General features: G+C 45.6%; 1 protein-coding gene across 2 annotated transcripts in view; it reads left to right on the forward strand.

Moving 5' to 3' along the window:
• Positions 1-21,405: 21,405 nt before the first annotated feature.
• Reep1 (receptor accessory protein 1) overlaps positions 21,406-23,620 on the forward strand; it is a 114,650-nt gene continuing 112,435 nt past the window's right edge. Inside the window, exon 1 of one of the 2 annotated variants that reach the window (XM_032906356.1) lies at positions 21,406-21,572. In XM_032906356.1, the coding sequence (XP_032762247.1) occupies positions 21,541-21,572 (32 nt within the window). In that variant the 5' untranslated portion in view covers positions 21,406-21,540. The remainder of the gene's footprint in view (positions 21,573-23,620) is intronic. The other variant, XM_032906357.1, reaches the window with a different exon arrangement.

Genomic DNA, 23,620 nt, shown 5'->3' on the forward strand with positions numbered 1-23,620 from the left:
TTTGTGTCTAGAAGGCCCCGATTCCCTTCTGTCTCTTTCTGCCTCCTCTCCTGCAGAGTTCCCTGAGCCCTGAGGGGAAGGCTTCGATGGAGACGTCCCTTTCAGAGATGAGTGTTCCAAGACCCTCGTCCATATTGTCTGGCTACAGGTCTCTGTATTTGTTTCCGTCAACTGTAGGGGGAATTCCAATTACAGTGTGAGTCCCTCTCTCAAAACAAAATGTTAAAAAAAGTACATGAAGTAAAGATTGCATTGTTGAAATAATAGTACCTGGTTATTGGATGAAAAGTACATAAATACCACAGAAATATGTGTGGTGTATATGTGAAAAATATATACTTGCATTGATATTTATAAATAATGTTTATATTACATAATATAGTTATATATTATTTAAATATACTATATACACTTAATTTGTATGTTTTATATTTATTGCATAAATTGCATGTGTTCTGAAAATTTGAGGCTAGCTTTGGCTACATAGTAAATTTGAGACCAGCCTGGGCTACATAGTGAAATCCTGTCTCAAAACCACAGGCAAAGCGCTCAGTCAGAGGATACTAATCTATCACACAGCAGACCCTAGCTTCAATCCACATAAAAGCTAGGTGTAGTGGCACGCTCCATAACCCTAACACTTGGGAGGTTGAGGGCGGAGAATTAGAAATTTAAGATCATCCTCAGTGACTTAGTGAATTTGTGGCCAGCCTGGGCTACAGGACATAAACATATATACATGCATGTATGTGTGTACACACACATATACACAGACATATAAATTGTAATAAAAAAACAAACCAATAGAAACAAAAAGATGAACTGCATCGGAGCCATCAAATGCCATGTGCTCCCTGATTGTGCCCCTGCATCCAGTCTTACATATTATTTCAAAATTCTTCTCACTCACAAACATTACCTCACTTAGGTCATGTATCACCTCTCCTGTAGAGTTTTGGAGTGCATCCCATCTTGGGCCACACCCGGACATTGTATGGCGTATCGTCTGAAGCCTTCCTGTGGCTGTCGGTTTACAGATCCACAGTTTGAGCTAAATCCCAACCCCAGATCCCAGTTTTTCATGTTTGCTGAGCCTGTAGGTGATGCAGAAATCAAGACCACAGATAGTATGAGGAACCAAAGCTAAACCTGGAGGGAGCTGCGGGTGGTCTCCCTACCTTAAGAATAACACATTCTCCCATACCAGACGAAATCAGAGTGGCTTAAAGAACAGGAGTTTGGCCAGGCAGTGATGTCATGCACCTTTGATCTCGGTACTCAGGAGGCAGAGGCAGATGGGTTTGTCTGGTCTACGGAGTGAGTTTCAGGACAGCCAGGGCTACACAGAGAAACCCTGTCTTGAAAAACCAAAAAGCAAAAGCAAAAACAGTTCTCCGCAGTTTGGAGGCTGAAACCCAAAACGATGTGCCAAGTTGTGTTCAAACACTATCAGCTTCCCTTGGAGAAGGGGTTAGGAGTTGCAGGCAGTTGAACCATGTGATTTGAGTGCTGGGAATGAATATAGATCTTACACAAGAGCAGCCAGTGCTCTTAGCTGCTGAACCATCTCTTACCCCTCCTCTGCTTCTAGCAACTGCTTTGGTTCTGCGCTGCAAGCTTTTACTCAGTGGCCCCAAATGCCCGTGCTTTCTTTCTGTACTTGCTTTGTGGGTCCTCTTTTCGTTCCCTTTTTCTTCCCACATTTCCCCCCTCCTTCTCCTTTCCAGTGCTGAGGGATAGAACCTGGAACCTAACGTCTGCTAGCCAAGATCTCTACTGTGAGTTATATCTCCAGCAATCCTCTTAGGAGGAGAAGGGCCCAGTCTAATCCAGTAACAACCCTATTTTAGTTCAACAAAATTATTTCCAAATAAGGTTACATCTGAGGTTCCCAGTAGATAGGATTTGCTTGGACGCTATTCAATCCATCTTCCTATGTCCGGTGTGGGCCCGTGCTTGCTACTTTTTGAGCCTCTCAAAGGGAAGAGAGATAACACCAATTGCAGGCTGAGGCTGGACTTAGATACAAACAAGGATACTTTCTTTCTTAGTTGGGGCATCTTTGTTAGGCTCAAACACTATGTTCTAACTGATCTAATTGTCTGGCTGGTTTGGAAGGGTGAAAGGAGAGGGAGTGGGGAGTGAGATAAGGAAAGTAGACTTCCACAGTGGCGCTGATAAGCTTGGCCTTCACTCTGGATATGCTTGCACAGTCCTCAACGCTACCTCATACTGTTTGAGAAAATGATGACTATTACTTAGGGATATTTTGAAAGTTTTCCAAAGCCAGATGCAAAGGCAACCTGCTAAGTTCCTTAAGGTGTGTGCCTCGATTTGCTTCAGCTGCTATGACAAAATAGCATCAACAACAAGATTTACTCACAGTTTGAATGGCTTTGAAGTCCAAGATCTAAGTGCCATCAGAGCCTTTGCTGAGGGCTTCGACCTTGTCACTCACGGTTCATGAGTGCAACCTTTTCACTGTGTCCTACCCTAGTAGTGGGCCTGGCATCTGATCTCTAGGCTTTCTTCTAACGGGCGCTGACCCTCCCCCATCCTCTCCCTGCCTCAGGAGGGAGGGGTGCTCCCCACTTTGAGTGTTAAACGTCAACACACGAAGCTTAGCGATACAGGCATTCAGACCACACCACACAGCACTGGGTTGAGTTGTAAGGAGGTTAGTCTTGGTTCAGGGGATTTTTAAGCAGCAGATGTTCATGATGACATGAAGTTCGAGGTTTATAATGAAGGCCTCTCTGCTTCTTGCAAGCATTTTTCCCAGAGCCCACTGTAGTGTTCTGCCCATTATCCAAAGCAGCATACTTACATCTCTCAGGTTGCTGACCTAGCCCAGGACATAGGACAACAAAATAAATTAGTTACCCCTCCTTCATACATAATACTATTTTGTTTAATTTGTTTGTTCGGTTGGTTGGTTGGTTTTTGGTTTTTTGAAAGAGTCTCATTCTATATCCCAGACTGGCCTGGGATTCACTATGTAGCCCAAGCTGGCCTCTAACTCCTGGCAATCTGCCTACCCAATCAGTACACACTGCTTCATTGAACAAATTAAGTACCTAGTGCTTTAATGATCTGTGTGGTATACATACTACTCCTACCCCAGGGAGTCCCTCAGTGCTTCAGATCCTCCTAATCTAGGGGGGACAGGAATTAAGATGCTAAGAGGATGGATAGGAGTACCACAGGAGGCCGAGTTCAAGAGAGGCTCTCTAAAAGAAAGGACAGCATTCTGGAAAGAAGCAAGGTGTGCTAATGGGCTTACCAACACAGTGTCTTCCACTACCTCACTACTGCTCAAACATGAGGATCTGAGATCAGATCCCTCAGAGCTCAGTAAAAGTTAGGTGTCTCTGTGTGTATGTCCAACCTCAGCACTGTGGGAGACAGAGATTGGAGGATTTCTAGGGTTTACCGGAGAGCCAGCCTAGCTGAAGATCCATGAACTCCTAAGATGTCTGTGTGCCTTCTGAATCTAGACACCCCCCACACCTCCCAAATGCAAACACCACAGATACATTACACACACACACACGCTCACACACACACACACACACACACACACACACACACACACACACACACATACTCACACACACACACACACTCACACACACACACTCACACACTCACACACACACACACACACACACACACACACACACACACACACACACACACACACACACACACACACACACACACACACACACACCCACACACACACACACACACTCACCACACACACACACACACACACACACACACACACACACTCACACACACACACTCACACACTCCACACACACACACACACTCACACACACACACACACAGAGAGACACAGAGAGAGAGAGAGAGAGAGTCACATATTTTGGCTGTAATGACATCAGCAGGTGATCCACACGGCCATGGAGAACTCCCCAGAGTAATGTGCATAGCCACATTTACACAAATTTGAGAGGGTTGGCCAGGCATGTGGAACTCTCCTCCCAGGGCAGCCTCCTTTGCTCCAGCTCCCACAGACTCCTGTTCCTGAATCCAGGCTGGAACAGGCTGGTGCCTTGTGGTCAGAAGGTCTTGAAATCAGGAATTTCTGATGCCTGTAACCTAACTGCTGTGGGCATCGCAGTCTCCAGGGGGAAGTGAGCTACAACAGCCGGCTGAAGGACGCAGACAGCACACTTGTGTGTTTGGAGTTGCTTGCGCTGGTGGTAATTCACTTTAATGAGTACCAGAGAACAGACACAGGGGCCTTTCTCACTGCCCAGGCTGTGGGTGTGAATGCTTCTCGCTCTCGATACACGTGTCCAGTGAGTACGGTTCTCTCATGCTACCCTGGCCAGCGCTTGTCACAGCCAACTCCAGAAATATTCACAAAGCTTGCGAGTCTCACTTGCCGACTTTCATATCACATTCACGCTGCTTACAGAGGAAACAATGGGATGGGGTAGGTAATTCTTAATTAAAATAACTACTTAAAAAAACTGCTAATGCTACTAAATCTGTATATAATTCAGAAAAAAGCAAACTGAAACTTAAGCTAACCATGGAAGACTAAATATTAAGTTTTGCACACTCAGCTGCCCCAGTGTCAGCAGAGGTGGGGAGGCACTGTCTAGGCACGGCTGCCAATAGCCAGGGGGTCCCCCTGACTTCCGCTGAGGTGAAGTCAGATCCTTGACTACGTCACAGAAGAGCGTTTCAGGAGAGTCAGAGTGAAGTAAAGTTAACGAGTTCATTAAGTAGAGACGAGCAAGATGCAATACACACTTCCTATTTAAGCATGGGCTTGGAGGGAGAGAGATGCTTAGGACCAAGCTAGTGTACACCACAGACATGAGTCATGCTTGTGTCTTCACTCGGCCGTGTGCGATTCTGTTGCAGCATTGAAAGGATATAATTTATGACAAGATTGAAAGACTGAGCGAAGCTTTATGATTGGGGCGGAAAATGGGCTGATGCGTACTTATTTTCCCTACCCTAAAACATTCCCTTTTGTGTATGAATTGTCAGATGTGTATTCATACTTGGAAATGAAAATGGAGTGTTACTACAGTTAAACAGACAAGTGTAAGACCACAACCTCCCCCCCCCGCCCCCGATCGAGGCATCCTTGCTTGTCTTTAGGAAGACGACTACCTCTTTTGGCAATCTTGGTTTTATCTGTGGTGTTGAGTTTCTGGTTCCCAGACAAATTTCTCAGTGAGGGCCTTCTTTCTCTTTCCACATCCTCTTAATTTTTTCCTGCCTCTCTCTTTTGTCTCAAAAGTCCCCATGGGATGGAGAGAAGTTCAGCAACGAGAGAAGTTTAGCACTTGAGTTTGGTTCCCAGCGACCATGTCTGGCAACTCCCTGTAACTCCAGCTCTGACACCTCTGGCCTCTGTGGCCATCTCACATGCACATACACATAACTAAAAATGATAAAATAGGGATTTAAAAAATTGTAAATGGTGATCTTGACTTTGAAGTAACCATTTAAACTAAACCAATTAAAATAGACAATCTAAGCAGGTATGGTGGCTCATACCTGGAAGGCTCATGTGTGGTGGTTGCCATGAGTTTGTGGACAGCCAGGGTTGGGTAGTGAATTCCAGGCCAGCCGCAGCTGCAGTGTGAATCCCTCTCTCAAAACAAGACAAAGCAAAATTTTAAAAGCTAAAAAATATGTTTATAGTAAAAACTAAAGGTTGCATTGCTGAAATAGTAGCACCTGGTTATTGAATTAAAAGTACATAAATAGGAGGTATAGAAACATATGTGAAATGTGTATTTACATAGGATATTTATGTATGTTGTTTATGTAACATGTTTACATACTACGGGAATGTACTCTATAGATTTAACTTACATGCTATATACAAGTGTTATAAGCTTATTTTATAAAGTATATGCATTCTGAGTTTAGCTTTTTTTTTCCTTTGGAAAAACTTAAAAGGTAGACAAGGATGAACTTGAATTTCTGATCATCTTGTTTTCACCTCCCAAGTGCTGGGATCATAGACTTCCCCACCACTTTTTTTTTAAATTAATCATTTTATTCATTTACATTTCTAATGATATTCACCTTCTCGATTTCCCCTCCATGAAACACCTATTCTATCCCTCCTCTCCCCCCTCCCCTTTGCCTCTATGAGGTGCTCCTCCACCCACTCCCACCTCGTCCCCCTACACTGGGGCATCAAGCCTTTAGGATTAAGGACCTCCCAATTCCATTGATGTCAGATAAGGCCACCCTCCACTACATATGTATCTGGAGCCATGGTTCCTTCCATGTGTGCTCTTTGGTTTGTGGTTAAGTTCCCAGGAGCTCTGGGTGGTCCAGTTATTCTTCATATTGTTCTTCATAAGGGGTTGCAATCAAGAAGTGCTTGCTGACAGGAGCCTGGTATGGCTGCTCCCTGAGAGGTTCTACAGACACCTGACCATTACTGATCCAGATACATACAACCAACCATCAGACTTAACCTGGGGACCCCAATGGAAGAGCTAGGGGAAGGACTGAAGGAGCTGTACCCACTTTTTATGTGGTTTTATGTGACCGTGGGGGTCAAAGCCAGGGTTCCACGCATGCCAGGAAAGCACTGTACCAGCAACATCCTCAGCCCAGAACAGCGTATTCTTTAGGCTCAATAATCAGAAGCTTAAATATTTCTTGGATGACACTAGTGATGCCAGTTTATATTGGGGTTTGGGGGACACTTCAGGAGAAGTCTCAGGTTCTTGTGTCCCACAACAAAGACCTGGACAGACATGCATAGATAGTAATAAGCAAAGAAAAAGAATGTATTACACTTGCAAGAGAAGAGGCAGGGTGGGACAGAGAGAGCTAACGACTCGATGGTCCTGCTATACAGAGTTGGGACTTTGATGTTACCTTAGCACAGGCTTTTTGTTTGTTTGTTTGTTTTTAACCTCATTTGTATAATGTGGGCGTTTTGCACATGCTCTGTCATGCAGTCCCACATACAACTTCATGCATTACATGACTTGTTGGGATCTCAAATCTCCTCCCAGGTGTCGGTTCCTCAGTAGGAAAAGAGCCAAATGTCACCTTCAGACATCTGGAGGGCTCTGTATCTGCTCTGGTGTGGGGCAAAGTCGCGGGCAGTGGAGGGCTTTGCCACCTCGTTTTCCCATATGCTAATTTTGTAAGGCTTTGCACAGGCATTTCAGATCTCACTCTACACTGGCTGTCACTACCCAGGGCCTCTCGTATGCTACCTAAGTGGTCAACCAGCCCCGTGTGTGGTCGTTCTTAACAAAGTAATTTTCTGTTTCCACGTGACTGCAACAGGGAAAGGACTGAAATCCCAGGGGCATTTCCTTCACGTTTTCTCTGCTTCAGAGCTGATACACCTGCTTTTACCTGGACTAGTTTTATTTTATCTTACCAACAACCTTGTGAGCATTTACAAGTTTATGTCTAAGCTAGCCTTAAACTACTCATTAATATTAATGGGCCCCAAAATCAATCATTAATATTAATTCTTCTGAGACTTTTCTTGGAGGAGCGTAAGTGTTTAAAGTTTAAAGTTTTCTTTAGTTATATGCATTTGTCTGTCACAGGGAGTGGTGGGACACACATGCATGTTGTCAGAGTACAGCTCATGGGAGTCTTGTCTTTCCACAGAACATTGCTTTTCACCCCAGCCATCTCATCTGACCCTAACCCTTAAAGAGGCTTTGTCTCTTTAAATCAGGGGCCTGAAGCAGGTTTCCTCTGGTCTGGGAACTCTTGGCATGAACACTCACTCACTGCTCACATTCGGAGGGACGACTCTCAGTCAAGTCCACCGGACGACGGCATTGGACGGAAGTGAACTTCCTTCCCATTTCTCAGAGGGGCCCTGCCCGTGAAATCTAACCAATGTCTTGGGCCCTGGGGGAAGAAGGGTCACCCTGGACAGCAGTGTGGTTTGGCGGGATGGAAAATGAATTAGATGTTCATTATCAAGACCACAGACACTCTCGAAGGAGATCAGAACGCTGAAGGGAAGGCTGAGGAGACTTGGTAATGGGCTTACCTTGTGAACACCTGGATCTGATTTGATCCCCAGGATCCCTATAAGACGAGTTGTGAATTAGTCTTCCTCTATCTCCATGTGCACGTGTGTCCCCTGCCTCCCCATGAAAAATAAATGAATGTAATTAAAGATTACTTTTTAAAAAATCTTATATTATCCAAGAAAATTCGCAGAAGAATTAATCAGTAATAAACTGTAGATTTTGGAACCTGAGCTAGCTTAGTCACAAAACTGTGAACATGCTTGAAATCTCAGGGCTGAGAAGGTTGAGACAGATGAATCCCTGGGGTTTGTTGGCTGAGCAATCTAGCTTACTCGGTGACGTCCAGGCTAGAGGATGATAGACTGCTCCTAAGACTGATATTTAGGCTCTAAATGCACACATATTCACGCACAACCTGTTCAAACATACAGGGCTGGGGGTACGGTCAGGTGTGAGAAGACCTGTAGTTTGTGTTTGATACACGTACCTGGAGTAACAGAGAGGTTACCTTCTTCTGGAGCTGCTAACCTTAGGGGATGCCAGTCCGCTTCTGAGGCATCTTTCATAAAGAAACAAATGTCAGAAAGAAAAGTTAAAAGGGTTAATATGTGTAGAGCATCCCAGTCCTTCCAAAGAGGACATGATATGAGAGATCGCCACCTGGTTCTTTTCATTAATTTATTCATTCATTCAGCAAGCTTGTATGGAACCCCTGCCATATGCCGACCATAGGGCCAGGAGGTCAGGACATGAGGCTGGATAGGATTCCCTAGCCTGCAGCAATTGAAAGAGCTGTAACTAAATACAAGGCACTGCAGAGCGCCTGTTAATGAATGAAATCTCTAGAGAAGAAAGATGGGGTGTTGGCTCTATAGAAGGTGGTTATGTAAGATGTGTATGAAGCTAAGGTAAGAGGAGGCTCAGCCAGGAAAAGTCCTAGGTCAGAGGTCCCTTTCTGGATATCTTGGAGAAGCAGTATTAAATCTACTTACTGGGAGGTACCTGCTGTCAGTCAGAACCCCATTTTATTTAGACAAGATCTTATTATGTAACCCAGGCTTGCCTTGAACTTACTATATAGCTCAGGCTAGCCTTGAACTCTATCCTCCTGCCTATACCTCCCAGGTGCTGGGATTATAGCCCAGCTCTCAAGTTCCACTCTTCCCTTGCTTGTCCCACACTGACCTAGAAGCTCTGTTCTATGCAGACACCATTTTAAGTAGCAGGGACTGAGTAATAATCAGAGGAAAAGATACAGAGTGAAAGTCTGTCTTTATAATCTCCCATTGTAGTGGGAGAGACAGAGAGCAAACACAATAAACCCTTTGTCCTATTCCCAGTCCATGGTGCCGAGGAGTCATTAGCAAGCAGAGAACCAAGGAGGACCAAGCCTTTGCTCCCAGGGGGAGGAAACACAGAGTTCAGTTCCTGGGAGCTTCTGCTCACACTTTCTTCAAACGATCATTAGTTTATCCATTCCTCTAACATGCTTCTAGAAGGGCTCCTTGTTTTTATCTATATATTTATTTATTTAGGGCAAGTACACATGCGTGCTTCGTGTGTGCATGTGTGTCTGTGTGTCTGTGTGTCTGTGTGCCTGTGTGCGTGTGTGCGTGTGTGTGTGTTTCACTGGAGTTTTAAGAGCAAAACCTGTGCCATAGACATCCCAACAAGCACCCCCTATGCCAAGCACCCCCTATGCCAATAGAGAAAGGTAAATAATAGAGAAAGGTAGTAAATGGAGATTTATCGAGTGTGGCTACATCGGGAAGAGACACAGACAAAAAGGCCCACTGACCCCTCTGCCTCACATCTGTTGTTGGAATATTCATATTGAGGTTTGGGTTTAAACTGGAGATTCGCAGCCCTGGTCAGAGTGGTCCTGCCCATCACTGCCCCATGACTGTATTTGTCCAGGTCTGTCCTGTAAGGTGGTCTGCATGGTTGTCAGAACTGTGTAAACCTCTTCCCGAGAGTCAAGCTTTTCCTCTGGCTTCACCAGAATTCAACCCTTACTCCAGAGGGGAAATCTGTTGAGGTCTGTCTGCCCAAGATAGCTGGAGGCATTTTGTTCCAGATGGCCGGGTATTTCATACTTTTGCTATGATATGCCTGCCAGTCATTTACACAGAAAAATATCTTGACTCAGAGCAGGATCATACTGACCACAACCCCTGTTATGTTCTATACGTTCTGGGGTTCGTTAATCTTAAGAAATTTCACAACCATAATCTCCACTTAGGACCAATTGGACGAAAGGTCAGTTGGAACTGCTCTGTCTTGCTAGCCAAAATAGCTTGAGTCAGAGCTGACCACTGCACCTGTGTATGAGCTCATTGTGGTTCTGTGGGGGGTTTTCCTTTATAAGCCTGCCTTGAGAAATGTTTGTTGTAGCTTAGATAATTTTGAGCTATGTTTCTGATCCGATCAGTATTAGGGTGTGCAGTCAATAAACCAACCCAGTTTGAGATCTGTGCTCATGTGGTTTGTGGAGTGACCCTCAGACCCCAAAAGACTCCTGGAGAAATGTTAATTCTTTGAGAACCATTGTTTAAATAATCCAATTGTCCAGTAAAAGGGCACAGGTATTTCTCTTTAGAATGCATCTCCCATCAGGACAATAAGACATGGTTCTTTAAAAGATGCCTTGCTTAGTACACATTCTTGATGCATTAACCCTGAACCTACACTGACATCATATGCCTGAAAGCAGCTGACTTCCACAAGGCACAGCATGGTCTTCTCAGCCCAAGAAAACACTGTGTACCGTTTCTGTGCCAGGGTCAGGGGTCTTCACCATAGGCAAGTGCAAACCTCAGGAGAGAAAAAAGCTGCAGAGCTCAGAAAAGGAGATATTACACTGCCAGGGTGTAGGTTAGTGCCGTCACTATAAAAATCAGTGTGGAAATTCCTCAGAAAGATGAGGATCCTCATCTCAAACAAACAGCAAAAGAGAAAGAAAAAGAACACATGATGGACAGATGATTGATCAATAGATAAGCAGATGATTAAAAAACAGTCTACATGTTATAGTTCTGGATGATGTACTTCTTTTTCTACATGTTTACATTATGTCTTCAGGGGCAAAGAACCTCAAATGAAGCATTTCTCATTCTTACTTTTACTTATATAGATCTGTCCATACATGACAAACAGCCTTGGTTCCTTTGTTGTTGTTGAAATTTTTTATAAAATGTGTGGGTGTGTGTCGTGCTTGCATGTATGCCTGAGAGTCTTGTGTGTTTGGTGTCCATAGATGTCAAAAGAGGGGAGCTAGAGTTACAGATGATTGTGAGTTTCCGTGTGTGTGTGTGTGTGTGTGTGTGTGTGTGTTTCTCTTGAAGAGAAACCAGTGTTCCTAACCACTGAGCAATTTCTCTGACAGGGCTGGATTTTTGTTTTTAATGCTCAATTAGCAAGAGATCTAGATTCCTGCTGCCTCGTGCAGATCCTTAGATTCCGCTAATTCCACAAAGTTCCTCTAATTCCACTGTCACCTCCAGGATCCCAAAGGAACACCTCATGCAAACGGGCTGTCCCTCTGGATAGCAGAACTTCCAGTTGTGAATGAGAGTAAACAGTATTGGGCTATGGCTGAATGGAGAAGCTGCACTCTCTGAGAAAGCGTCCCCACAGCCAGGATTTAATTAGCCCAGAGTCCCATCCCAAACACTGAAAGGGAACCCTGGGCACAAACTGGGATTGCATGGTGTTGGGAACCAGAGAAAAGGAAACCTCAACTGGGATTTGCCAAGGCCCTTGACACAGGGTAGGCAGTCTCTGAGGGCACCACTGGCTCTGGCAGTCGCAAGGTGTCTTAGTCATGGTTATTATTGCTGTGATGACACGCCATGACCAAAACAAGTTGGGGAGGAAAGGGTTAATTTAGCTTATTTCCCTATCACAGTTTATTGTTGAAGGAATTTGGGACAGAACTCAAGCAAAGCAGGAACCTGGAGGCAGGAGTTGATGCAGAGGCCATAGAGGGGTACTGCTTAGTGGGTTGCTTCCCATGGCTTGCTCAGCTTGCTTTCTTATAGAACCCAGGACCACCATCCCAGGAATGGCACCACCCACAATGGGCTGGGCGCTCCACTGTCAGTCACTAATTAAGAAAGTATCCCACAAGTTTGCCTGTAGCCTGATCTTATGGAGGCATTTTCTCAGCTGATGCTCCTTCCTCTCTAATGACTTTAGCTTGGGTCAAGTCGATTGAAAACTAGCCAGTGCACACAGCCTAAGAACAAGAAAAACTATACAGGGCTGTATGAAAACTTAGTAAACAGAGTTTTGCCAGTTCTCAAGAGATGTTCTACCGTTGAACCGTCTCTCCAGTCCCCACACACATGAAGTTTTAAAAGTCATTTTTTTTTAAAAAATTAATTTTCAGGTAATAAATTTCAGACAGTCTGTGGATGTACCTCCAGTTGGTACAGTGCTTGGTTATCATGCAAGAAACCTGGGGTTTGATACCCAGTAACACATCAAATAGAACTAATAGTTCACACCTATAATCCTAGAACTCTAAAGGTTCAGAAGTTCAAGGCCATTCTAGGATATGCCAAGAGTTTGAGGCTAGCCTGGGCTACATGAGACCCTGTCTCAAAAGAAATTCATATAATTTCAAGAGAAGAGTTTTAAACAATAACATGCATGCTGTATAACTGTCACCACATGAGGACACAGATTCCCATCACTTTAGGAAGCTTCCTTGTGACCTTTCTCCATTTCCTTCTCCATCCAAAATACCCATGAGCTTTTCATCCTTCTAATTAGATTTGTCTTTCTCAGACCTTCAGGGAAATGAAGTCAAACACTGTGTATTCTTTTATTATTTTTTCCCATTCTAAAATGAAGTCAAACACTGTGTATTCTTTTGTTATTTTTTCCCATTCTAAAATGAAGTCAAACACTGTGTATTCTTTTGTTTATTTTTTCCCATTCTAAACTTTTTTTGAGGCTCTTTCATGATTGATACAATTCACTCTCTTTGTTGCTGAGTACTATCTTACAATAAGGGTATTTCACGGTTCCTTTATCCATTCACTTGCTGCTCTTGTTTCATTTCTGTTACTGTAATCAAATACACTGAAAGAAGCAACAGAGCGGAAGAAACCAGGATTTTTTGTTTGTTTGTTTGTTTGTTTGCTTGTTCACTTTTTTAAAGCTCACAACCCCAGGTTACAGTCTATCATTGTCGCAAAGTCAGGGCAGCAGGAACCTGAAGCAGCTTCCACCCACGCGAGCAATGCCTTAGTTACTCTTCTATTGATGAGATAAGACGGTATGACCAAGGCAACTTTTAGAAGAGTTTATTTGGGGGTTACAGTTTCAGGGTATGACCATCATGGTAGGGAGTATATCAGCAAGCAGGGAGGCATAGTGATGGAACAGTAGTTAAGGGCTCACATCTTGAGGCACAACCATGAGACAGAGAGGGAATAGAATGGTGCAAGTCTTTTGAAATGCCAAAGCCTGTTACAAATAGCACAACTCCTCCAACAAGGCACACCTCCCCATCCTTCCCAAATAGTTGCATTAATTGAGGACCAAGCATTCAAAGAGATGAGCCTCTGAGGACCATTCTCATTCAAGCAGAAAGAGAATGTTTGAGTCAGTGATTGCATTCAGTCCACTTTCTCCTTTTAAAATTACAATTTAGAATCAAAGCCCAGGGAATGGTGCACCCACTTTTAGGATAGATTTTCCTACGTCAGTTAACACAATCAAGGAAAGCTCACACAGATATTTCCATAGGTAAACTAGTCTAGACAGATCCTTACTGAGACTGTCTTCCAAGATGACTTAATTGTGACAAGTTGATAATCAAAACAAACCATCATATCTGCTATAGTCCATTTGGCCATTACACATAATGTGACCATGAGCAATCATGTATAAGTCTTTATATGATCATATGGTTGCCTTCTCTTAGGTAAATGCCCAAGAGGAGTGCTGTTAAGCAGTGAAATAAACACACATTTCTTTTTTATACATGTTTGTGTATCTTCTGATTTCTTCATTTGATGCACATATTTTAAGTAACAAGAAATTGCCACTGTGTTTTGCAAATTATCACACTGCCATTAACAATGTATGGTGGCTCCAGGCCCTCCTCGCATGTACAGTTTTATTGCTGCCAGTTTCTTTAAAGCCACTCCCGTGAGTAGATAGAATATTTCACTGTGGTTTCGAAGTGCATTACACTAAGCTAAGTGAGTCCTTTTATTACTTACTTCTCATAACTACTTTCTGAAGCATATAATAATGTCCTCACTCTACCCTCTAAAACTCTAAGCAAGTCACCAGTTAAATGCTTTCTTCTGAAATTCACCTTGGCTTCTTTTGAGGTGTCTCTTCACCTTAATAGGGCAGTGACTATGTCAGGTTCCAACTCTTTTATAAGAAGCCTGGATGGAGATAGCATCTAGAAGAGGTGCTTCAGTGATGAAGAGGTTAAAGATAGGCTGAAGAAGCTATTGTCAACAGTCCACAATAGGGGTGGGGGGGTGAGGTGAAAGTTTTCTGGTACCAACCTCTGCCTTTTCCTGCTGAATCCTACCAATGGACACCATGGCAGCCCTGCCCGGCCAGCAGTTCAAGGTCATCTCTGACCCACGCCTTCTGCTGATTGAATGCTGCCAGAGCCCCGAGGAGGGCCCCACCTAGTTCAGGCACTGTTGCAAGAATCTGGAGTCTGTGAAAGGAAAAACTATCCTGCTGCCTTGAATCCTTTCTAAAAACAGGTGCAGTATAACTATAAATGAACACATGTGCTGCTTCTATAAGGGGACAGAGACCAACCAAAGAAAACACAAAACCCTACAGCAGCATCAAGTGGCCGGTGTATTGCTTATGATTCCAGCAGCTACCCTGTGCGGTATGGACTTCATTATGACGCGACCCACATCCACAGGTGTTCTGAAACGGGACCATGGTTCATAACATCAGGCTGAATATTAAAGAATGTTAACCAATTCTCAGTCCATATTGTCATTTTCCTATTCAGACACAGCCTCTGAACAGCACAAATAGAGGTAGTGGTCTAGTGGCCATTGCAGGGTCTTACATGGACCTCTGTTCTTTCCATTACGGAGACAGCAGAGTGTGTGAGATGGTATAGATTGCTCTATCTGCTGGCTGCTTTACAGTGGGTGTTCCAGCTCTCCAAAATGCTTGCTTCATCTGGTCTTAAGAACCAAAAAGCACTTGATGCCAACAAAGAGAAGCACTTCATGCCAGTGACCTGTGAACAGCTGCTTGCTTGATCTGGAGTCTCCTCCCATCTCGGAACTGAGTATGCCTTTTAAAGGCGGAGTCAAAAAAGGCACAGCCTTCTGAGCTCACAAGTGGTTGAGTATTGGTTTTGAAGATTCTAAGGTCACCCTCAGGAGGATGTTGACTGATCTCTTGAGATGCCGGAAACAGAAGTGTATACCATGCAGGCCAATTGTGTTTCTCAGATACCCTGGCCAGGCACAGGGTTTACGGTTAAGCTTAGTCCTCCTATCCTTCCCCCAACTGTATCCCTGGACCATTTACTGTGGCTTCCTATGGGGCAGCATGATTTTAAGCAAAAAGGCACACTAGTGTAGATGAAAACAAAAACAAAAAACAAACAAACCCCAAAGCTGTCCAAGCAGTAACCAATTTAGTTCATACATCAAGATGTTCCTGGCTCTGTTGGATCTGAAACACAGCTCCTCCTGGTTCACTGAAGGTCGGAGGGTTGGGCAGAGAGGCTTGGGTTCACATAGATGGAAGTTATTCAATTCGACCTTGGAAATTGGCTCGTAAACATCCTATTTCATTGATCTCTACCCAGGAAGAATTACACAAGGAGCCACAGGAAAAAAATGGGAAGAACTGTTGAAACAGACTTCATTTATGGAAATGGAAGAGCGGGGGTGGTGTCAAGATGCAGCTTACAGTAGTGAGCATGCCCGGCTATGGGGATGATGTCACCAACTGCAGAGTGGAGCAGAAGAGCATCCTGGAGAGTGGAGTGCGCTGGGGACTGTGCTTCCGATTACCTCTGGACATGGACTGCATCCTCTAGATGCCACATCTATGAAACTGATCCATGGAGAGGTGAATAGTGTGCCACAAAGTCAACACTTACTCTGAGAGAACCCCAGTAGCCAAAGAAAAGGATGTGGGGAATTTTCCTGTTTTGGAATCAGATAAAGACTTTAAGAAGAGGACTACTCTCCCCGAGGCCACTGTTTTGTTATTTGTGATTGGATCAAACCAGTGGATTGGAGCCAAAGGCATGGAGGTCCGAGGTCACTTCTACCCTCAAGGTGCTGAGAAGGTAGAGAAGCTGGAACAACATTGTTGCTGGCACTGAAGATGCTACTATGTGCAGGACCCCCAGGAAGTGACCCAGGACCTTCACTGTAACAAATTCTGTTATGAGGGGCTCAAAGCAGGTAGGGTGAAGAAAAAGTAAGAAAAAGAAGAGAGGAAATGAAAGAAAGGAAAAGAGGGAGAGAGAAGAAAGGGTGAATGATAAGCTCCATTGTAGGCTTGATTTCAGAAAGTTTTTATAGTAATAGGCAAAATAAGGTTATAAACCAAGTTATTTTAAAAGTACATAATGGAGACCTCAATCAGAGAAACGGGTGCTAGTGGCTATCTGACAATGTCTGCGGCTTTTGGGTTGGTGGAAGCAATGTTCTGTCAACAATAGAATCCACATGAGACTTAAAGTGACATTAGCACAGTGGTGGGGTGGTGGAACAGAACTTATAGAATATAAGAGAACCCTGACTAATATACTTGCCTACCACTGTGTCTGACACACATATATATACATATATATATATGTATGCCATATACAGGGAGTTCATTAAAATGGCTTACAGGTTGTATAGTTCAACGATGGCTGACTACCAACAAAAGGTCCAAGAATTCAGTAGTTCTTCAGTCCATGAAGCTAGACGTCTTAGCTGGATTTCAGGATATGCTCATTCACCAGAGGCTGTACTGCCAGTAAAGAAGTGGACCTGGTAGGTAGGTGAGCGCAGCAAAGAGCCAGCTTCTTCCTTCTGTGTCCTTTGTATAGGCTGCCAGCCAAAGGTGTGGCCCAGATTAAAGGTGGCTCGCCCCACCTCAAAAGATCTAGAATAAAGGTGGATCTTCCCACTTCAGATGATTTAAGAAAATGGAATCCCCTCACGGTCATTTGGATCAGAGTTAATTCCAGATGTAGTCAAGTTGACAGCCAAGAATAATCATCACATCAAGGAATGGCTATTAAGATTAGTAAAAGAAACAAGATGATTTGTTTATGGCTCTGGAACAATCTAACTCTTTATAATCACAAAGTTCTACAAAGTCAGCCAGCCTTGTAGACTCTTTAATATTTGTGTGGCTTTTTATTCTGGGATCTAGTTCACAGGCAAATGTAGAAGTGTATTCTTTCCGTTTACAATAAAAAAATAATAGGGAGAAGTTTTGGGCCCAGCTTATGTCTGATAATCACCCAAAAACCAATTAAGGTAGTAAAGACATAAGAGGAATTGCAATTTCTCAGGTTAGGGTGTGAGAGGGTCATTCTCAAATACAATGCAGCGGGCTATCAGCAGATAGAAGCAGCAACAGCAGAAATCACGCACTACACAACCCTTCACGAGACAAGAAATTCAAAGCAAGCCAACTGATAGCGGCCTGAGAGCCCCATTGTCTAGAAGATGAACTCTTGCCTGGTCTCAGCGTTTTCCAGGGCTATGACCAAGGACAAACCGACAGGTCCCGGATGGAGAGATGCAGTATGTGCAACATTTTTGCTCAGAGAAATGGAAGGCAACAAAAAGTAACTTTCTTCCTGTCTCCGGTTCTCTCTCTTCCTGCTTATCACTCTGCCTTGCTCAATGGAACAAGACCTCCTGACTATTGAAGAAAACCTGGGTGGTCCCACTGATTTTCTAGCCCATTCCTCCAGACTTAAGAGTTTCATTTAATAATGGAAATATCTAGTGGAGCACAATAATCAAACCCGTGTTTTCCATTTACCCCCTAAGCTTACCCACTGCGCATGCCATGAAGGAAACAGCATGGGGCACACTCCACAGTCTCCCCGCTCAGAATACCTTCTCAATCCACAGATTTTGAAAATTTAAACCTCTTCCCAACACTAAGGATTGACCTCCAGGGCTTGCACATACTAGGCAAGCCTGCGACTGAACTATCCCCGTCTCTCCTCCCGAGTTCGTTGTTGTTTTACTAAGAGCCTTACTAATTAGACCAGTCTGGTCTTGAACTCTGTCAGTAGTCCAAGAAGGCCTCAATCTTGCAAGCCTCCCTTCTCGGCCTCTTCAACAGCTGAACCTGTAGGCCTGTACTACCAAGGCCCTAATAAACTGTAATATTCCATCCCTCCAAATGTCTGATAGGTCTCCTGATCTTATTAGCGTATGTGGTGAAGAACATGGAGAGAAGTGTGGGGACGACGCTTGCTTGGTTGATTTTCTGTGGTTTTGGAATATGTATGGTGTCTGTATGGTGTGTGTGTGTGTGTGTGTTTGTGTGTGGTGTTTGTGTTGTGTGTGTGTTTTGTGTGTGTTTGTGTGTGTGTGTGTGTGTGTGTGTGTGTGTGTGTGTGTGTGTGTGTGTGTCTGTGTGTTGTTGTGGGGGTTTGGGGGTTGTGTGTGTGTGGGGGTGTGGGGTGTGTGTGTTTGGTTGGGGGGGTGTGTGTGTGTGTGTGTGTGTGTGTGTGGTTTGTATGTATGGTGTGTGTGGTGTGTGTATGATGTGTGTGGGGGTGTATATGTATGGCTAGTGTGTGTGTGTGTGTGTGTGTGTGTGTGTGTGTGTGTGTGTATCAGAGTTAAACCTCAGGTGTCTTTCCTTGGATACCATTCACCATGTTTTGGGGACAGGACCCCTCACTGATCCAGAGCACACCAAGTAGTCTAGGCTCTGGTTGGCCAGCAAGCCCCCATGGATCCATTCCCTTGCCTCTATCTCTGGATTTTTATTTGTAACCTGGCTTCCGGGGATCAAACCCAAGATCTGTGCTTGCAAGGCATATACTTCAGTGACTGAACTTTACACAGTCCTTGCTGTGGTTTTAAATTTTTGTTCATGTTATTGTTGCTAACAGTATTATACATGTGCACTGCTATACCAAACTTGCCTGTGGTGTTCTGTTATTTGAGACACAATCTCACATTTGTAAGTCTAGGCTGGCCTCAGACTCACGACCATGTCCCTTCCTCAACCTCCGGAGTTCTGGGACTATAAGCATGTGTCACCACCTCTGGCTTGGCCTTAGGGTTTTCACTGCCTGGTAAGTTTTCCAAGCCTTTCTCTGTCTAATTTTATTATCTTTAGTAAAGTATGGTGAGGCCAGAGAGTTAAGATAGAGCTTGGAAAGAATTCGTTTTCATCCCTGGAGAGAGCACAGGCCATGTAGCCACTGAGGAAAACAGCCGAGTTTGCCACAAGGCAGCAGGAAAGCAGGAGCCATAACAAATATTCCCTAAGGAACGCAGGGCCAGGCAGGTTTATGATTTCCTAATCTGAGTAACTTGAGTGGGCACTGGGACACAGAAGCATCTCTGGTAGTCTCATACACAGTGGCCTGCGGTGTGAGGGTTCTTTAAAGAAGTGATTTGGGGCATGAGATTCACAGCTGCCCCAAAGCGAAATGACCAAGCTCCCAACAGCTTCACCACTACATTAACCCCCTTGATATTACAAGTATTTTATGGGTTCTCTGAGACGAAGAAGACGTAGAGACAAAGAGAATCAAAGAAGACAGCTCTCTCATAGCCCCTTAATATCAGAAAGTGTATGTTGATACACATGAGAGAAAGACAGAGACAGAGAGTGAGAATCATGTAGTCCAGGCTGGCCTTGAACTCCCTTCATAGCCAAGAATGACTTTAAACTCACCTTCCTGTCTCCTCCTCCTGAGGGCGAGTGTTTCAGGGTCAATTACCACGCCTGGGTTTGGAGTGAGGGGGTTGAGACTGATCTTAGGATTCTAGCCCCGGCTCCCGTTTCTACCTCCCAAGAATTGGAGTCATAGTTGCATGCCACCATGCACATTCTAGCGCATTAGAAGGCACTGCTTTTCAGTGTCTTTCAGTCAAGGTCCAAGGTCACCTTGCCTCTGCAAGAAACCATCTTGGGCAGATATCCTTTAGGAAAAGCTAAACTAGGTCTCTGCAGAATTTCTTGTACTGGGCACTGAATTTTACACAACTGAATATCCACAACGAAGAGCAGGTCACTGGGTCCTAAACTACCAGAGGGAGGAAGCAGCAGAGCCCAGGCTTAAAGGACAAAGGCTTTCAAGTGCTGTGGAAGTTGGTGCAGGTCCATCCTCAGGGTGAGCAAAGCAAGTCACTCAGCCAGGCTGCAAAATTTAAAGGGACAAATCCTATATGGTGCAATCATTTTTAAAGGAATTAATGTGTTTATAGCTGAAGGCAGTTTCCATTTTGCCCAAGATGCCACATGGCTGTTAATGCTGCTGGGCCATGACGTACACCGTGGTTCTCATAACCCAGTAGCTGAGGCTTGAAGATGAATCAAAGACAGAAATACATGGATGAACAGGGAGCGTCCACGGTGCGGGTCTGTGAGACAGCTTCCCTGGTACCTGCTGCCATGTCTGATGGTGATGGTGACCGGAGGTATCACGGGACCTATATTGAACTGACTCTTGCAGGTTGACCTCTGACAAGTGTGACCTGATGACCGTGTGTGTGTGTGTGTGTGTGTGTGTGTGTGTGTGTTTGTGTGTGTGTGTGTGAGAGAGACAGAGAGAGAGAGAGACAGAGAGAGAGAGAGAGAGAGAGAGAGAGAGAGAGAGAGAGAGAGAGAGAGAGAGAGAGAGAGAGAGAGAGAGAGAGAGATCTGTGGTAAAAAGAACTGAAGGGACTTGTGGTGAATGGTGATAGTGTTGCAGTCAGAGAAGGGATCCTGTAGGGACACTAATGTTGCCAGTAGGCAGACACTTGCTGAGATGCTGTAATGATGACTTATGGGGTGTCAGTTGAAGACCAGGTTTCTCCTGAGGCTAGCGTATTAAATGTCTAAGTGAAGAATGACAGAACTTCGTCCAGACAGGTATAGGTAGGATTTCAAAGTCAAATTCAAACCTCAGTTTCCCCACCGTAATAATGAAGGTGAAACAGCCCTCCCTGGGGATTCAGAGGCCCAGCCCACTGGGCCACCGCACCACAAGGTTTCTCAAGGAGGGTGGAGGAAGACCCGCCCTGGCTGCAGCCCTGGGGCTGGGACGAACTGAGCAGGGGCGGGTCGCGCGGGTGCCCTCACCGCTAGCCGCCCAATCGCCGTGGGCCCGCGGAGCCCGGGGGGCTGGGGCAGCAGGCGGAACGAGCCGCGGCTGCGCCCGACGCGCGAGCGCGGGGCCAGGCCGGGCGGGTGCGCTCAGTCTGGCGGCGGCGGTGCACGGACAGACAGACGTGTCGGGAGCGCAGCACCGCCCGCAGCCCAGCAATCCGGGCCGCGCCCGCCAGCCCGCCCGCCCGCCATGGTGTCGTGGATCATCTCCAGGCTGGTGGTGTAAGTGGCCTCTGCTCCTGTGTCCCTTCTTCCCTTTCTCTCCGATCCCCACGTCCCCTTAGGGCCGCGCGCCCCTGCGAACCACCAGCCCCGGTTCGGTAGATCTATTAATACCCCGCGGTCGCTAAATTTAGCAGGTACAGTAGCTGCCTGGGGACGCGGGGAGCGCGAGGCGGTGTAGGACGCGCGACGCTACTGACCCATGGGTAGCGGCGGGCACAGGCGGCGCCTTGCGGGGGGGACCGGGGCGTGGGTCCTCGCACGCTGGTGGAGTCACCGGGGTTGGGCAAGGCATCTTGCCTTGTCTCTGTTGCTTTGTTCCATCCCGGGTGGGGCGGATTTGCAGAGGCTCCGAGTGGGTACCCCGCGCGTCTCTCTCCTTTGGAAGAAAATGCCTTGGGCTTGCCTGACGCTGTGCTGTGCTTTTGTCAGGTGAAAATGACATACAGTCCAGACAAGCGAGGGGAGCTGCCTGAAGGGGTCTTCGCGGAGACTAGTAGCCAGATGGAGGTGGGGCACTCAATGGAGTAGGGAAAAATACTCCTTTTTAGGTGTCTCAAATAGAGGCTAAGGCAGGTGGCAAGTAGATTAGTATGCACCTTGGAGTAGATGTCTTCGTCCCTCTTGCCTGCTCTCCTTGGCAGGGGTTTGAGAGACAGGGGCAGACATCTCTAGGAATGCACCGGGAAATTTCCAAGTGACAGACAGCACCCCACCTCCCCCCCAAGGGCGGTGGCAGTGACACCTCCCAGGCGGTGCAGGCGAGCAGAGTCATCTGGGGTGAGGCCTGTTTGAAGTCCTTGGGGGATGTGTGGTGGGGACTTTTGTTTTATTTCCAAGGTTCTTGCCTCTTTCCTTCCCTACCTGGATCTGGACGATAGATTTAGCATCTGCTCAGGGGATGTGGGACTGAAATGGGTCTGGGGAGGCTTGGGTAAGGAGCACGTGCCCAGCGTTTTCTTTGTCTAAGAAAGAGGGGCTGTTAACTCCCTTTGACCGTGCAGTGCACATTCGTCTCTTCTCCTCTTCTGGGCTGATTTGCGAAGCCGTCCAGGGTAGCCGTCTTTAAAGTCTGGCCATTGTCTCCCAGGTATCATTCTGCCCGTTCCCCCCAAAGCCCTTCAAGTTACTACACAAAGGTCTCTCCAGCAGCTGTTGTCAGCTGCGGGGTTGTCCCGTGCCTTCAGGTGGCATGTAAGATATTCCCATTTCTGTGGCACGGCTGGCATCAGTAACAGGGAAGCCACAGAATGCCTTGCCACGCCTCATGCCTGACTGAAGCTCGTCTTCTCTTCGGTGGCAGTTTCCTTCCTGAAGGGATCTTGAGATCTTTGGATTTGCTAGTGACCCCTGGAGGACCTCAGGGTGGGGCAAGGGAGCACTTGCTTGCCAGGATCGTGCAACCATTCTGGTTTTCTTATCATCCCCCACATAGGAGGCAACTGAAGGGGGCATAGGAAAGACGTGGGATGTTGGGAGGGGTTGTAACAGTGTGTTGTTACCTTCTGAAGCAATCACACCTTGAAGAACTGAGACTTCGGATGACTTAAATGACCCTGAGAATTGCTCCCGGTCTACAGATACCGGCCGGCACCAGAGGTTGGTGGGATTTGAAGCAACTTGAAAAGGTCAGGGATACTTCCCACCGCGTCCCTAATTCTCAACATAAACCCAATGTGAGTTATTAACACCAGTTTTAATCACATTTCTATTTCAAATTAGCAATACCCATTATATAGTATCAGCTGGTATAAATAAACCGAAATCCAGCTACATCTCTGTCACAGAAGGAAATCTCATGGAATATAAAGGAGCATAGTCTTTAACAATATTGCTTATTCTACCGTATTTCGATTCTGCCCAACATTCTAAATAGGTAAAGGGACATTTTATGGCGCAGTGCCAAGGTGTGGGGCTGGGATGCTGTGTTTGGAATCAAGAAAATAAATGGCTCAAAATCCAGTTCTGCCTCTTGCCAGCAGATCCTAGTTCAGAGCCCTGATTACAACAGTTCTCAGTTCCCACGCTCATTAGCTGCACATCGCTGT

This window comes from Rattus rattus, chromosome 6, assembly GCF_011064425.1.
Source record: "Rattus rattus isolate New Zealand chromosome 6, Rrattus_CSIRO_v1, whole genome shotgun sequence".
Lineage (NCBI taxonomy): Eukaryota > Metazoa > Chordata > Mammalia > Rodentia > Muridae > Rattus > Rattus rattus.